At 40.8% G+C, this 18306-nt stretch overlaps 1 protein-coding gene across 2 annotated transcripts in view; it reads left to right on the forward strand.

Annotated features, from left to right (window-relative positions):
• Positions 1-18306, forward strand: part of SHOC2 (SHOC2 leucine rich repeat scaffold protein) — a 50220-nt gene that overhangs the window by 21292 nt on the left and 10622 nt on the right. For both annotated transcript variants that reach the window (XM_035132853.2, XM_060274731.1), the window contains exons 2-4: positions 2456-3436; positions 8679-8816; positions 17196-17326. In XM_035132853.2, the coding sequence (XP_034988744.1) occupies positions 2734-3436; positions 8679-8816; positions 17196-17326 (972 nt within the window). In that variant the 5' untranslated portion in view covers positions 2456-2733. The remainder of the gene's footprint in view (positions 1-2455; positions 3437-8678; positions 8817-17195; positions 17327-18306) is intronic.

Raw genomic sequence — 18306 nt, forward strand, 5'->3', positions numbered from 1 at the left:
GTTTCCAATCGCCAGAGGTGAGATAATGCAGAATAAAAGGATTGCTATCTGAACACTACTTCACAGAGTATTTGCTAAAGTCTAAAGTGGACATACTGACAAAGTTTATTGTGAATGTCCTGATAAATCCTGACTGTTTTCACTTACAACTGCAGTTAAGCAGTCTCTGCTGTGATAAATTTGCTGCCACTGGCAGACAAAATTACTTGTGTTCCGCATAAGTTGGGTCTTGCAAATTTGGAGGCAGAAACTGAAGCATATCATCATCATCATCATCATCAATTGAATTTATATTCCGCCCTATACCCAGAGGTCTCAGAACGATTCACAGAACAAAATCTATGTTCCGTATGTGTACTAGATATTTGGGTTTGAAATTGAACGATGGCTACATATATACATGTTGGCCAAGTGGAATGTCTGTGAAGGTGATATTTACAGAAACCCTTAAGCAGGTGATAATTAGAATATATTTTGTTCTTATCTTTCCATGCATGGCTTCTGTTAGCTCTTTTTCTGTATTTGCATTAGGAATCTTTTAAAAACAGCAGTGGAGATGCATTAGGTGAAACTGATCAAATAAAAGTGTGGTTGGTTATTGTGTAATAGAAAGACACTTTAGGGGAACAAGCATCCAATTCCCACTTATTTGCACCTCTTAGTGTAAGTGTAAAGTGCTGTGATGAGAAAAGGCATATGGCTCTTACACAGTGGAATATCTCAGTATTTCTCTTTACCCTCTTCTACTTAAGTTAGAATGTTATAAAAATAAAATATAGCATTCTGGGTTTGTATTCAAGCCAAGGATTATAGTTTGTTATTCTTTGACAAATGTGTGGTTTTCTGCATATTATATCATTAAGATCCTGTTGCACAAATCTTTTACTCTAGAATTTTTAACAAAATAAAAAAAATCCTTCCAGTAGCACCTTAGAGACCAACTAAATTTGTTATTGGTATGAGCTTTCATGTGCATGCACACTTCTTCAGATACACTGAAACAGAAGTCCCCAGACCCTTATATATAGTGAGAGGGTGGGGAGGGGTATTACTCAGAAGGGTAGTGGGAATGGGTGATTGCATATTCAGTAGGATAAGTGGATTGTAGAGGGTTCTTAATTCTAAGACTCTTAGGTATAATGTCCTGGTTCTTGCATTTAGTCAGAAAGAAGATGTCAGTCTGTACCTGTGCAAGTTTCTTGGTGAGGTTAATGAACTTCCATTTAATGTGGCTCAATGTGGTGCCTTCCATAGTTCTAGTTACGGGTGGGTAGCCATGTTGGTCTGCTGTAGTTGAAACAAAATAAAAAAATTCCTTCCAATAGCACCTTAGAGACCAACTAAGTTTGTTATTGGTATGAGCTTTCATGTGCATGCACACTTCTTCAGATATACTGCATGCACACAAAAGCTCATACCAATAACAAACTTTGTTGGTCTCTAAGGTGCTATTGGAAGGAATTTTTTTTATATTGTTTCAACTACGGCAGACCAACACGGCTACCTACCTGTACTGTATCTAGAATTTTTACTAAGAGTATAAAAAAAATGGCTTCCATTATTTGTTCCTAGTGTTTGGTACTTGGGTGGAGATACACTGCCCCTTAGCATGCATGTAGCAGAGGGTTTTTAAGAGTATTTAAGGAAGCAAACATGTTTCCTAAGCATCATAGAAAAGCATATTGGTGATAAGGCAGAGCAGAAGAAAGTGGTGATACGTTCTGTTGTCAAAAGAATGAAATTTGGTGTTTATACTGAGAGGCACAAAGTGCTGTTTAATATTTTCCACATTCTTTTTCTTCCATAACATCAACACATAGTATTCTTCAACATATCATTTATGTGGCAATATGTAATTTGATTTACAGATGTATAAGAACATTTGAAATAGGTGGTTAGGTAGCTTTTGCTTGGGGAATAAATTGTATTTGTTTGTTTTTTAAATCTAACTTTAGTTGCATAACAACTTAGGCACCCCAAATATATCTGCAGTTGCCTTTTCAGATGTGTACATTTTTAAAGGTAGCACACCAAGCTGACTCTCAGAGCACTGTGGTTCACTGTAACAGTAGGAAAGATCAGCTCAGAAAAAGGCAGGGGAACCTCCTTGGCATTTTAGTTGATAAGTCAGCTTAAGAACTGTAGATATTGGGTATTTTTCTTTGCCTTTTACACCTTCGGGAAATATATCACACCTTCTTTGCCTTTAGAATGTTTCTAAACCAATCCAATCCAAATCTTTATTAGGGGCATAGATCAGCATAAGATAAAAGCACTTCCATAAATAAATAAAACCTGCAATGGGGCAGTTGCAGAAGTAGAAGGTACTCATACTCACACTCTTAGTTACAGTAGACCAGTTTGAAAAAGTTGGTAATGGGGTATGATTTCATGTCTGTCATTTTTTTGTAATCCTCAACATATTACCTACCCTTTCTACCTTTTTGTTTTGCAGAGCTTCTAATGAAGATCCTATGATTATCTGAGCTCTAATAGCTGGATCTTTGGATATCAAAGCTGGGAGAAAGTACTTCTGAAACCAACATGTAGCAGATAGCTACTGTTCCGTCAGATTTGCTGCTTTTGGCCAAGGTTTTTGTCTTCTAGACTTCCTTGTGCGTTCAGCAGTGAAAGAATCATTCTAGGGGGTTCTTATTTCTTGGGTGGTGAATGAGGTTCGCTAACAGAAATTGAAATTGGATTTCACGTGGTTTTTTGTTAAACTGAGGAACCATGAGTAGTAATCTTGGAAAAGAAAAAGATTGTAAGGAGAAGGACCCAAAAGGGTCTTCGGCAAAGGAAAGGGAGAAAGAGGCCAAGACATCTGGTGGATTTGGAAAAGAAAGCAAAGAGAGAGAGCTTAAGACCAAAGGGAAAGAAGCCAAAGATGGGAAGAAGGACTCCAGCAGTGCACAGCCGGGTGTGGCTTTTTCAGTGGACAATACAATAAAACGACCTAATCCAGCTCCAGGTGCTCGCAAGAAATCCAGCAATGCCGAGGTGATCAAAGAGCTAAACAAATGTCGGGAAGAAAACTCAGTACGCTTGGACTTGGCCAAGAGGTCGATACACATACTCCCATCATCTGTCAAAGAGTTGACGCAGTTGACGGAACTTTATTTATATGGAAACAAACTGCAGTCACTACCGTCTGAGGTGGGCTGTCTTGTGAATCTGGTGACACTGGCCCTGAACGAGAACTCACTTACCAGCCTCCCTGACTCTCTTGATAACTTGAAGCAGCTTCGCATGGTTGATTTGCGACACAACAAACTGAGAGAAATTCCTCCAGTGGTGTACAGGCTAAGGTCTCTTACCACACTTTATCTACGCTTTAATCGTATCACAGCTGTGGAAAAGGATATCAAAAACTTGTCGATACTCATCATGCTCAGTATACGGGAGAACAAAATCAAGCAACTACCTGAAGAAATTGGTAAGAGTGGTTTTTAAAACGCTGTACTAAATCTTATTATGTAACAGTGGATTGAATTGTTATCCATGGGCAAGAGCCACCATTGCAGGAATAAACTCCTGCTCCCTAGGACCCCCAGATCTGCTCTCTAGGGTCCACTAATGCTCAATCTGCCGTGCAAGTGATTTCCATTCTGCCGGTGGGTGGGCTTCACCAAATTAATGCATGCCATGTGGCCATTAGATTCCTAAAGCACTGAACCATACTTCATATATTTCTCTGGGTTTCAACTATTGTCCCACAAATTTTATTCCTTCGTATTGGACTCCATGAAATAGGCTTAGTTCTTGAGGAAAGAAGAGAACCATTTCTTGGCTCCCAAATACACTGTTAGATACCCTGTTTCTCATATTTTAAGACATACCCATAAAATAAGCCATAGCAGGATTTTTAAGCATTCAAGGAATATAAGCCATACCCCGAAAATAAGACATAGTGATAGGCGCAGCAGCAATGCTGGCCGCGGCAGGAGGAGGAGGAAAAAAATAAGACATCCCTTGAAAATAAGCCATAGTGTGTTTTTTTGAGGAAAAAATAAATATAAGACATGTCTTATAATATGAGAAACACGGTATTAAGGATTGTGTATCTGTGCTGCCTAAGACAGAAGGAGTATTATTGTTTGGGGGTGATCATTAATATATGTAAAAGTAGAGAAAGTTAGAAATACCTTCTTAAGAACTGGGGTACAAACAACACTTTAGGAGAAAGCAGTTTTGGTGCTATCTAATTACTATCAGTTTGCCTGCAATTAATCATTTCATAAATGTAAGATTGAATCATAAATTCACATTTCTTTCAGGAGTGGAAAATTGCTTAAGTTGCAAAAATGGCATGGCTAGTATTTTAACTAAGAACCTGAATAAATTCAAGATTTTAAAAATAGGTTAAGAATTATGAATTGCCGACTCCTTTCCTATAAGCCATAATACTGAAAAAGCTATGATCATTTAACAGTACTGTTACGAGGGTTGAGGTTTAGGGACTATGTTGGCTGCTCTCTTGAATTAAGACCATATGGGGATAGCATAAAGACCTGAAGAAGTATCATGCAGAGTGAAAATTTCTACAGTTAAACTACCGTATGTACATCTTTAACAGTTCCTAAATAACTATGTAACTATATACAGATATATGCACCAGGATATATGTGTTGTCACCAACTTTGCTTTGTTGCTGTAATTATCCCACTTTTATGTAATTATCACTGGGGGTTTTTTTGTCTCTTGTTTCCCTCTAACCTCACTGCCCTCCATTTCCACTTGCTGATGTGTATGTGTGCCTGCCACTTTAGGCTTGCAGTTTATTAATTTTTTAGTCTTCAAGTGTTTCAAGACACTTCTATTTTATTTTGTTCAAGAAATTCAGCTTTCTTTCAGCTGGCCTCTTTCCTTAAACTTCTTTTATTCATTCTATTATTATTTTTTAATAAGTAAACTGGTGGTTCTGATTTAAGACAATGTTACGAGACTTTAATTTTAATCAACACAGAGAAGATGCCTCCATGCACTCTATCCTGATACAGTGACCAAGTAAAGAAGTGTATGCAAACAGGATACACTCCTATGGCATTTCTATTATTGAAGTCACTCAAAAAAAAATGCCTGTTCATGCAGTGTATGTGTCTATACAGTTCTTGTACTTGGAAACAGTTGGAGAGGGATTAGGAAGGCTTTTTATTGCTGACTCTTCCTTAGGGCAAGTTACTCTCTAAAAACTCATAGAAACCTCAGTGGGAGGGGTGCCTCCATTTTTGTGGCCAGGGTGATCTTAATACATTCACTTGTTTAGAATAATTTTGAAACAAGTATTAGTTTTGCCAACCTTTGCCCACTCTGCAGTTTCTATAAGTAAATAAGGTGGACATCTAGCGCAAAACTAAGTAAAAAATGGTTAGGCATTAGAGGATGTTTGCTGTGGCGGCAGCATAACTCAGCCTAGGTCATGTTGAATTTGTATAAAGTGTGTGAACTGATCTGTGGACAATTTAAAGAACAGTAGAAACAAGCAACAACTTGATTCTCACAAATGGCTCATGTTTACTTTAGCTGTTAATCTCTGCCTTTTCTCAGTGATATCAGACTAATCTTTACCACTTTTATTGGTAGCTGGTTATATTTGTCTTGCTTTTGGAACAAGACTTATTGCTGCTGCCCTTTTGACAAGTTTTGTGTGATACCTTTGAGGAAAGCAATTGGAAATACTGTTCTCTGCTGTGTCTGTTGGGGGAAGGACTACACAGTGCTTGTGTATTTTGGTATACCCACTGTGGCGCCAGAGAAACCACCAAAGGGGATTTATTTTTCTCTTCTCAGAACTGTTTAGTCTGAGGTGTTGCACTGAATTAAAAATGGGAAGTCCTGCCAACAGCTAATGTTAAGAATTATGCATTCCTGAAGAAAACATTGGGGATCCCCTATTGTAGATCTAGCTTATTTCCATATCTCTCTATGAAATCCTCCATCCCATTGAAGCAAGGGTGAAGAGTGGGATAAAATTCAAAATTATAGTGAGTCACAGAAGAAGCATGAGAAATATGAAGAAACAAATGGGAGTGTCTCTGACTGAATCCAATGCATTCTTCTTGTAATCTTAGGTTTACCTTATGCATTCTTTTATAGCTAGTTTGTTGCACATTTCTAGAGGCACTTCATACAATTGGTTTTATTTTTACACAAAGTAGCTTTATTATTCAATGCATGCATTCTCTAATAAAACAGCTGACTGAAATGGTGACAGGTTTCTCTATTTTTCACAGCTGTGCACATGTAGGTAGCAAAGCAGGTGAAAGCAGATGCTTCTAAAATTATTCAATTTGGGGTGGTTTGGGGAAATTGCAGTAAAGGCTGACCTACATATTTTGAACATCCCTGTTGGACAGGTTTTTCAAGAAAGGGGTGGATGGTGTGTAATGGGAGTTGTTGGTTGCCATGCCCAAGAGATGTAGAGCTTATTTAATTTAATGAAAAGAAATGGTTTCCCACTCTTCTATAAGATGAGCGTAACTTGTGCTATCTCCTGAGTTTTTCACCAGACAGCAATAGAATTGTAGGTATGAGATACAATTGATGGGCAGTGCTCCGGGTAAACCCAGAGCCAGTAAGACAGCTTGCTGTTGTATATGTTAGCAATGAGAGAAATGAGAATGGATTTCTAAGAGCTTAGTGGACTCCTGATCAGAATTAATAAGATAATTGTTCTTACATGGGTAGCTGGCAAGAAAAGAAAAATGAAGGTGCATTGTTTTTTGTATACTGGCACTTTTAAAATCAATCAGGGAATAGACATTCTAGTACAGTACTTACTATAAGCTTAGTAATATTTTTCAATGCCAGAATTTTAAAAATATACTTCAAGTTTTTAAAATCTCAGGTGTTACAACTATAGTTTAGGTTACCTTTTTATGTAGGTAGAAAGTCTAGAAGAGGATTAATAAACACTGTTGCTAGCAGAGATACACGTATGTCATTGACTGCTCTGTATTGACTTAGTTTGACTCATCTTATTGTTACTAAAAATTATTTAATGCAATCAGTATGCTGGATAATGTGTGCAGGTCTCATAATACTCCTCAGTGGGCTAGCACAGTTTAAGAAAAATGGAGGGGAGATGACTTCAGAGAAGAGGTCAGAAGACAAATGCTAATTGAAGCAAAAATCTAGAATTGCTAATATTCATAATGTCCTTTTCCTTACGTGCCCAGGGAAAGCTCTCTATCCATTCCCTTTGTCATCTGATGCAGGATTTATCATGATGTAAAGGGTTTTAGAATTTTCAATCTGCTTATAGAGAGAGCGAGAGTGTGCAGCCGGTCAGGAGAGTTGCATATCATCCTTGCAGTCTCAATTTTTCCCCCCACCAAGTTAATTGTGGCAGGAAGAATGCATCTGTACATACATACATGGTTCACAAAAAGTGAAGGTAGCCATGATGGCTGTAAGAAAAATAATAAAATTGGTATCTGAAGAAGTGTGCATGCACACGAAAGCTCATACCAAAATAAAAACTTAGTTGGTCTTTAAGGTGCTACTGAAGGAATTTTTTTATTTTAATAAAATCTGCATTATGACAACACCTTTACTCGGCCAACCAAAGTGTCTCAAAGCAGCATGCAAGCTTTTGGGTTCTGGAAGATGCTCCATCAGGCTAGATGGTAAACAAAATGGGATGGACAGGAAACAGGCTGATTCTATAAAGTCTCCATTTAGTCATAGTCTTATGATGGAACATGGGAGGGGCAGACATTCAGATGGGGCTCTGCTACATGATATGCAGGTTTCAGGTTGCATCTAAGGCTGCTGGAAAGAAAATATGTAGGATGAATAATCCCCCTATCTCTGAAAAGATAAAGTTGAGTAGTTACTTGGATCCATCTCCATCCTTAAGTGAAACACAAAGGTTTCATACCGGTAGTAGGTGGAAAATGGGAATTAAAAACTATCAGTTTGTTTTTATATAAGCTAAACTGGAGATTTGGTTCAAGTGAAGAAAAACAAACAAACACGACTGTTTTCCACGTATCTGTGCGTCTCAATGAGATGTGAGATTCCTACCTCCTTAAATGAAAGCATGACAATATTAAGCAGTCTATATATAGGAGAAAGTCTGTGTGTTTTAATAAGACAGGTTTTTCATCTTCATTGTGAGAAATGGTAGATTTGCTGTTTCTGTTAGAGTTCTACTTACACAGTATCAATATCTGCATCTGTTTCTGTAACATTTTTAAGAAAAGCACTCTATCAGTTGTTTTATCAGAAGTACCGGTAATTAGGTTCATGGGACTTAGCTCCAGGTAAGTAAGCAAAGTAAGCAAAGAATTCCAGCCTTAAATTAAAATTAATCAGTTCTTGCCAGGTTTTTAATTTGGGGGAAACTGTCTTATAAATAACATGTCAGCAAGATAATTTAGTACTGTGAAAAGTACTAGTTGTAAGAGCAGCCATGTTGGTGCAAAACAGAAAGAAGAAATTTAAAATGCATGTTCTTTTTATTGGGAAGAATACCAGCACCATACAATTACTATTCTTATCCCTACTTTACTATGTTACAATGAGAAGAGAAATTGTGAAATTGTGTGGGTTGGGATTAGAGGTTGAAACTTGACAATGCCATGCATGCCTTAAAGGTGGCCTTTTGCATCTGCACTGTTTAGTCCTGGGCAGAAGAATGACTTTTTCATATATGTATCTTTGTGCACTTTTAGGTGAGTTGTTTAACCTCATAACACTGGATGTAGCACACAATCAGCTTGAGCATCTTCCAAAGGAGATTGGAAATTGTACACAGATCACCAAACTTGACCTACAGCACAACGAGCTCCTGGACCTTCCAGACACCATAGGTATGTAAATATGTGGCTAAATATCTTTATTTTTTGGCTTCACGTTTTGGGGAGCGTGACTAGTCCAGGGTAATCCAATGCAGGCATTTGGACTTGTCCCTTGCCATTCTGTGCCCAAATCTCCAGCCACATTTGTTGAGAATCAGTATTGAAGGCAGGTAAATATACAGTGGAACCTCTACTTACGAATTTAATCCGTTCCGAATGCACATTCGTAAGTAGAAACATTTGTAAGTCGCAACGATGTTTCCCATAGGAATGCATTGGAAACGGATTAATTCGTTCCAGGGCCTTTAAAAAGGCACTTTAAAGGCAAGCAGGAGGCCTGCGAGGGGCAGCGAGCGCGGGGCAGCAGGAGGCCGGCTGAGCGGCGGTGGCGGCGAGGGCCCGATCCGGCCATAGGGCCGGATCAGCAGGAAGCGCGGTCGGCGGGAGGCCGGCGGCAGCGGTGGCAAGGGCCCTATCCAGCCCTATGCCAGGTGGCGTGGCCGGCGGGAGGCCGGTGGCGGCGGTGAGGGCCCGATCCCACGAGGCGCAGAAGGCCGGCCTTGCAGTGACGGCGCCAGGCGCGGGGCAGTGAGGGACCGATCCCCCGAGGCCTTGCAGCAGCAGCGGCGGGGAGAGTGTGGTTGCGCGTGCCGCAGCGGTGGCCGCCGATCGTGGGCCTGACCCCCCGAGGCTGGCCCTTGCAGCGGCGGAGGCGAGAGCGCGATCGTGTGTGCCGCAGCAGCGGCGACAGCCAATCGCGGGCCCGATCCCCTGAGGCCCAGCGGTGGTGGGGAGAGTGCGATTGCATGCGCCGCTGCAGTTGCCGCTGATCGCAGGCCCGCTCCCCTGAGGCCAGCCCTTGAGGCGGGGAGAGCGGAATCGTGTGCGCCACAGCGGTGGCCGCCAATCGCGGGCCCGATCCCCTGAGGCCGGCCCTTGCATCAGTCTGAGTTTTAAATAGGTTGGGGATAACCTGCAGGAGGCTGATGTCTCATTCAGCTGAATATACAGGAACAATATATATATATATATATATATATATATATATATATATATATATATATATATATATATATATATATATATATATAGTAGAGCTCAACCCAGGTTGTTACATACCTCCCCCGCATCCATGGTTTTGCATCCCCTGCTCCATGCCAGCGGTGGGTGTCACCACCCCACATTCTTGCAAGCATGAACACACACCATGTATACACAAACACAGAAACACAGACACATGGACATGGTACAAGTACACAGCTCCCCCTCCCCCAACTCAGCTGATCCAAACAGATCAGTTGAGGAAGGGAGTGATCAACTTAGTCCCTTGTAAGTTCAAGGTTAGTCTAAGAACTTTTGTTTGGCATTAGCTTTTGCAGGCAAGATTCTGCTTGTCAGATTTAGATCGCAGCCCACACAAGGATTTTGAATAGTGAAATTGCTAATAGGTTTTGCCATTGCAGATGATTACCGTAACTTAGATATTGACACCATTATATGTGTGTTCAGGCATCATTCCAAGTACTGTTGATGTCCCTCCTGCATTAAGGTTCAACATGCCTTCCCAGAGACTTGTAAAGATCGTAAGGGGGGGGGGTGGAATGTGAAAACTGACAAGAGTTTTCCTTACAACATCCAGCACTTGGCTCCAGTGGACCATAGGTGTGCATTGGATGCATGAAATTTTAAATGTTAGCAGCATGAAACATTTGCCTGAAAGTCAGGGCATAAATCTTGAAATTAATAAGCACAACAGAGTAGATGGGCTGGTGGTCCTAAAGTCTGCCTGTCTGTCTTTAATTCAGTCTTCAGCAGAATTTTTGTTTCATTTCAGTTAGAGATTAAATGTAATCATCTTCAAGCAGATTGTAGCAGTCACACACCTCTTAGTTATTTCAAGAGCTACACACCAACCTCTGAACTCATCTGTCTGTGCTTTTTCTCCCCGTTTCTACCTTCTTTTGGGAATGGTTTGCTATAGATAAGTATAGGTTTTTAATAATTTAAACAGGTTTTTGTCTAGATTTAAATTTCTGTCCTCCTCCTCCTCCTCCATCATTGTTCTTCAGAGGCACACTTCACAAGAAACATCCATACGTAGAAGGACACTCAGTTCCATGTAAGACAGCTGCTATGTTTATAAAGGAGATAAAACATTTTACAGTATCTACCGGTACTTTCCAGGCCTAACTTGCTGCAACCCTGGATAGATTGGTGAATGCTAAATAAACACAAATTCAGAGATAAAGAATCACATAGTTATCATTTATTACATTTACAACAATTAATGAGGCACTGATATAGAAAAGGTGCATGCAAATAACATATATTTAAACAAGTGTGCTTAACCTGGCTTCTTTTTTATTTTGGAGAAAAAGCATCCTGATCTGGAACATGTGCCTGGCTTAGATCAGGGCTCCACACTGGTTTCTGCTGAACGTCACTCCTTATCTGGTTACTGTCTCCCACCCCAGTTGTTGCTTGCAGTAAACAACACTTTGAGGGTCAAATCAGCCAGAAATTTGTGATTTTCAGGACAAAAGTGTTGTGGCTCCTGAATCTGGACCCAGGTGCATGTTCCAGATTGGGCTGCTTTCTTATCCAAAATAAAAGGATCCTGGTTAAGTACCCTTGTTTAAATATCTGACAAATGTTGTTTATTGTTTGGCCCTTAATCTCAAATAAGCACTTTTTTTAAGGCATTGTTTATTTTTAAATTCGAATTAGATCTGAACATGTGGCAGCTCTTGATATTCCCAAATTACTACTTTACATGGCGCCTGCTTTATTTTTTATTCCTTTGTATGGGGGCAGCTCTCGGAGGTTGTTCAGGGGTTTGGGAGGAGATGTGACCTACTGTACTTCTTTTCATGTGACTCAGGTCTTGCCCAATGTCTCATCATAGTGGAAATCAAGCTGACAGAAGCTGAACTCTTATACAGAATTACTGTTTGTAAAGGGACATTTTTTTGGTGGCTGTACCCTTTAGAGCATGGGTGTCAAACACAAGGCCCGGGGGCCAAATCCGGCCCGCCAGACCTCGTCATGTGGCCCACCGAGCGCCCCAGCCAGCGGGACCCAGCAGCGGGACCTTGCTGCTGAAGCGCCGCTCCGGCAAAGCGCCGACAAACAGCTGGGGCCGGGGGGGGGGGTAGAAAGGCGGCTGGAGCAGCGCCGCACAGAGAGTCCCAAGCCTCTGGGACGCAGCAGTGCTCTGTAGCACTTTGAATCCTCCTTCTGCCACGGCTCGGCGCCTGGAAATGGCTGCTGCTGCTGCTGCTGAAGCACAGACAAAGCACCCAGCAGCGCCGTGTGGAGGAGGAGGAGGATTCAAAGTGCTACAGAGCACTGCTGCGTCCCAGAGGCTCGGGACTCTCCGCATGGCGCTGCCGGGCACCGACCCGGCAAGCCGCCTCCTCCTCCTCCTCCTCTTGCCTCACCTCCTCCTCCTCCTGCCACGGCTCAGCCTCACGAACGTGCAACTCTGAGGCTTTACACGCTTCTCCTAAAACGGACACCCGCTGCCTCACGCTGCACGGGAAATGCTTTTTGCCCCTGGGTCCTGTCGCGCTCTTTTCTGGCGCTGAATCAAGGCGGCGACCCCCCCTTCCCTTTCTCCCTTCCTCTCTCTCGTTCTTATTCTTTCTTTCCCTCTCCTTCCTTCCTTCTTTATCTCTGTCTTCTCTCCGTCTTTCTTTTTCTTTCCTTCTTTATTCCTTCTTTCCTACTCTTCTTTCTCTCACCTCTTTCCTTCCTCTCTCCCTCCTGCTCCCTCTTTTCTTTCTTTCTTCCTTCCTTCCTTCCTTTCTTCCTTCTGTCATTCCCATCTTTCTTCCTCTCCCTCATTCTTATTCTTTCTTTCCCTCTACTTCCTTCCTTATTTCTCCCTTTCCGTCTTCTCTCCCTCTTTCTTTTTCTTTCCTTCTTTATTCACTTCCTTATTTCCTACTCTTCTTTCTCTCCCCTCTTTCCTTCCTTCCTCTCTCCCTCCCACTCCCTCTTTTCTTCCTCCCTCCCTCCCTCCCCTCCCCTCCCCTCCTTCTCCTCAGAAACATAGGATGCTGCTTTATACTTCTGGCCCTTAAACCCTGGAACCAGGAGAGCAGCTCCAGTGAGTCAACCTCAGCCAGTCCCTTTGGTGAAGGGTGGTGGCTCACTGGCAGAACATCTGTCCTGCATGCAGAAGGACCCCAGCATCTCCAGGTACTAGTAGCTCTGCAAAGGTCCTGCATGAAACCCTAGCGAGCCTCCACCACCCAGTGCAGTTACCAAAAATCATTTTTCAATAAATTGTACAATAATTGTACATTTGAATATCTACTTGCCATTATTCTGACTATGTTTCTGCTTTCAGAGCTAGTTATTACTTACATTATTACAAAAAACAGTAATAATTGAATGCAGTGACAATAATTTATGATAATAAAGAGTGGACACATAGTCCTACAGATACAACCGGCCCTTTGAGGGTGACCAAACTGCTGATGCGGCCCCCGATGAATTTGAGTTTGACACCCCTGCTTTAGAGGATCCCTGTGTCTAAGGATGTGAACAAGTTGTTCGGAGAGCTTCAGTTTATTTGTTAGCTCATTTTATTTTTAAACTAAATATTTATGTTCTGCGTTCCCAAGCAAATAACCTTTACAAAGTGGCTAACGAACTAACCAAACGAGCATAAATGCATTTAAAAACTATCACAATAACCACCCATATATCCCTTGCTGAATTAATATTCCACCCAAATTACCCCAGGTCAGTTCCTCATCAATTTATTTTCCTTCAGTTAATTTCACTCCCAGATTCTGCTCAAAATCAATCCCTCTATAATTAATAACCTCTAATTACATCCCGATAAGCCCTACTTAGTTCCCCATATCCTATCCAGATAATCCCAAATCAATTTCTCCCCGAAGTCATTACCAATCCAGATACTGTTCTAAATTAGTTTCATTTAAATTAACCATCAATCCCTGTCTTTACTGGAGAGGTGATTGCCTATTACTGCAAGTCCTTCTGCATTAAAAGTCCTTGTCTCTGTAGTTCTTGTAAAAAACCTGTATGAAAGCAAAGTTTAGAAAACATAATCTTCCTGGTTTATATCTCCAACTACAGTGGTGCCTTCCATGGGTCTTTTCTTATAACGAAAAATTCGTCTAGCAAATCCCATAGGAATGCATTGAATTTTTTTTTGCCCATAGGAACGCATTAATTGAATTTCAGTGCATTCCTATGGGAAACCGCGATTCGCTAGACAAATTTTTCATAAAACGAATTCGTCTAGCGAGGCAACCTCCACTAGAAAAAACCTTTCGTTAAGCGGAAATTTCGTTAAGCAGGGCATTCGTTAAGCAAGGCACCACTGTAATCAAAAAGGTACGTAAATTAAAGGTTGTAGCCCATCTTTTTAAAAAGAGAAACGCTTCTAGGAAGAGTTTCCTATAATTAAATAGCTTGTACTGTGTGTAGACTTGCTCCTTGCAAAAAAGCATTACACTCTTCAGGATAGCCTGGTACCTTGCTAATGCTGGAGACTCCGCCATCCCTATTGCACTTACAGCAAGAGGGCAATGCATTGTGGATGATTTAAGTTGGTGGCAGCTTGATGCAGATGAGAGTCAAGTAGTTCTCATACGAACTTATCACTGCTGTTCACTAGGGTGAACAGAGAGTTAAGGACTTCAATGGTAGGTGGATCACAAGCCCTGCAATATGAAATCTGGCTCACTGTATTCGGATACATATGCTTTAACTTGAATAATTTTCAAAAGCTTTTCGTAGGCCTTTTTCTGTAACCTTCACCATTTTGATCAATTGCTAGCAGGCATTCCTAAGAGGAGCTATCTTGGCAGTTTGCAAATATTAAAGAGGCTTGAGAAAACAATTGCTTACTCTTCCTACTGAGATCCACTGAGGTTACAGGAAAATAGATCTGTATCTGTTGTGCTCTCTACCCAGGCCTCTTCTTGCATTCTGGGCTACTTAATATCCTCATAGGACTTCCCTAAATGCTTTGACTATCAGCATTATTTTTGAAAGGTCAAGTGTCACCCCCAGACTAAACTAGTCATTTAGGTGAATGGAATTAAAGTTGTAGGTCCAACTTTTTAATCTTGCCATTGTGTGTTTGTTAGACCTCATTGGCAGTGTAAGCAGTGAAGATCTTCATCATTCTGGTCTTTATTAATTCAAAATTTAAATTATGAACAGCTTACTTAGAGGAGAATTGACCTGCTGATTCTGTGGGAAGCTTTGTGTAACAAGGAAAATGCAGGTGTAAAGTCTTGTACTTTGGAAACAAATCCAGGCAAGTTCAATACAAGCATCTTCTAAATGCCTATGAGCAAAAAGTTGTTATGGGCAAAGGTTACAAGCATCATTATAATTTGGTACTTCATCTATTTCTGGATTACTCATGCTGTGCTAGGTGGCTAAGCATCAATTTTTATGAAGCTCTTGCGTCCTTTGTCTTTGGGATCAGCTGCGTCTGTTCAGCTTGTTCTGACCCATGGCGCCAGCCTCAAGATCCACTTGGTTTCCCCCCTAGATTATAAAATCCAGGACGATGCACTTGATCATGGGGCCATACCAAAAGCTCTGAGGGGAACAGGGGTCTCCTAACAACTCTCAGCACCCTTAACAAATTACAACTCCCAGAATTCTTTGGGAGAAGTTATGGCTGTTTAAAGCGGCATCATAGTGCTTTAAATGTATGGTGTGAATTTGGCCTTAGATGGTGAATTAACCACCTTCAAAATTTTACTGCAGCCTTCTTAATAGAAAGAGATATCACAGAAGTAAAACAGATTCTCCATGCCCCCTTTCTGTTCCTCACAGCCATTGATTTAATATTCCCCCCTTTCTCTCTTTCTTTCTCTCTCTGACACACACACACACACACACACACTAAGCCATGCAGGCAAGAGAACTGAGTGGCAGTGGAGAGCTGGATGCCTCCATTCGGCCTCTGCCTCTCTACTTTGTTTCCATGGTGGCTACAGAAAAAGGGAAATCTGTCTCTCGGTCCTGTTCTTTCACCACCATCCTGTTTGGCAGAAGGCAGTTATTTTAACTCACATGGTAAGAGGCTAGTACCCTACATTTCAGGACTGGAATAGGGGAGAATTTCCTCCCCTCTGCAGGCAGCATGTAAACCTAGGCTATTAGCCTCTTAGCAAGCTAGTAAAAAAATGTGCACGCTACTAACTTTTGTGAGTTTATTTACAAGGCTGTGATACTTGATGAACAAAAAGTTGTCTGCATCTTCCTTTATGCATAGCAGGGTAGAGAGCACATAAGATTGGATTGCTTTGTGTCAGCTAGTTTTCCATTGGCAAAATAGGTAGCCACCCCTTGCTTATGTCTGCTTGCATACTTCCCTAGAATCATGAATACTGTAGTATGTTTTATGAGTGTGAAGCTTATGTTCCCAAAGGTGCTGCAGAGTGTGATGGTGGCTTGCAAATTTACACTTAAAGCTTCTGTGCCAATCATTCTTCTTATTGGTCTGAGAAATAGCTAAGCTTGGTAATAAAAATGAATATGGACAAAGGTGTCATAAAAAGCCAGTATTAATTTTTTTATAATCATGATTATAAATATATTTCTGCAGTAGCAAAGTTTTTTATTCTTCATCTGTGAATTCTGTTTAAGCTGCCAATCCTAAGAAATTTATCTCCCACACCTAATAAGAGCACCTTCTAGCAAAACATTTAACTGTAAGTTTGCATCTCACGAAGTTTTATAGACTGACAAGTGTTGGAGCTTTCTGTTGACGAAATGGATAGCTTGCCCTGGCAATATTGATCTTATGCTCAGCGTTGCACCAAGAGAGATGGATCAATTTGCAATACAGTCTCATGGGTTAAGTTCAGAAAGCATTAGGAGATGGCAGCAGGCTTTTCATTAATTATCCGCTGGCACATGCAGCTCACATGCAAGGTTTTTATGTCCTTAATTGTATTGCTTTGGAGGTCTGCTAATTTCCCCTTCCTCTGTTCTTGCAGAAGTGCTTACCCATGTAATCTGAAATGTGTAAAGTGGTCTAAAGTACTAGAGTGATGAGTGGCCAGTAATGTTTAAAAAGAAACAAATAAAAAACTTAGCTGTATGCTTTGAGAGAATTGCTAGGCAGCTAGAGACGAAAGCAAAGCTGAGTAGTGTAAATTGATTACACCAAAATGGGACATAGCTGAAATTCTGAATCCTTCACCAGTGTTTGCGTCTGTACTTGGGAAATCCTTTGAAAATATGCTGCTGCTCAAAATATGCATAGATATTATTGTGGAAAGAAATTGTAAAAACTCTAGGAATTGGTTATTTTCCAAGAAAATGCAACCAGTGGGAGCAAATATCTCTTAGCCATCTTTTTTTTTTTTTTTTTTTTTTTTTTAGGAAACCTGTCCAGTCTGAAAAGCCTCGGGCTGAGGTATAACCGGCTCTCGGCAATACCCAGGTCTCTAGCACAGTGCAGTAAACTTGATGAACTGAATTTGGAGAACAACATGATTTCTACTTTACCAGAGGTGAGGCACTCTACAGTTTTTGTGTGATTGCGGCTTAATGTTGTTTAAATGCTGCTCTAAAGCACTGGAACCGGCATTAGAAGAAAAATGCTCTGGAAATGGAAGGCTACTGAAATTTGCCAAATTGGATATAAACTATTAGCATTAGCACTAATTGAATGGGAATGAATGGATACTGCTTGAAGAAGTTGCTGCTGTGAGAAAGTTGCCTGGAAGCTTTTAAGAATAAAGCTGAATTGCCCCTCCCAAGCGCATTATGAAAGTTACTCAAGTGTAATTAAAGATACAAAGGAGACTGACAGCAAAACAGATTGCTTTATCATAAGATAAATTTGGCTCCCAATCCAAAAACTCTTTTAACAAATAAAAATGGCTTTACTCAGAAGTGCTAGTCTGTGTATAAATTGTAATTGTTGCTGCAAAGAGCCACTTGCATGTTAGTGTAGTGGGGTAATCCATTAAAGCAAGTCTCTTTGGCAGCAGAAGAAAGAAAACATTTGTAAAGAAAACTGCAGAATTGCAAAATATACCAAGCTCATGATGATGCAATGCCTAATAAACATTAGTTCTTAAAAGACTAGTTTGGGAGAGGCAGCTGTCCAACAGTATTCATAAATAGTAAGTACTTTGTTTCTTTTCGAAGCAGTACATTCATTATCCAGCCTCTTCTCTGATCCCTAAAAAATAATAATCAGTGTGTTTGAAAATGGCTAAAAAATGTAATATCTATGTGGCTGAGTTTATTATGACAGCCTTCAGCATCAAGCTTTTGCGGATTTCAATATTCTTTGAAATGTCGGTGGTGCCAAAGCTCCATTGCAATCTTTGGCATGAAGGACTTAAATATGATTAATATGAAATACCTTATGAGTTTAGGGCAACATGCAGACTTTTGGACTTTTGCTCACTCTCTGTGCTCTCCCCAAGTCTGCTCTGGAGGTACCCCAGCACTCTGGAGCAGATTCTGGGAGGGTGGGCTT

This window comes from Zootoca vivipara, chromosome 5 (genome assembly GCF_963506605.1).
Source record: "Zootoca vivipara chromosome 5, rZooViv1.1, whole genome shotgun sequence".
Taxonomy (NCBI): Eukaryota; Metazoa; Chordata; class Lepidosauria; order Squamata; family Lacertidae; genus Zootoca; species Zootoca vivipara.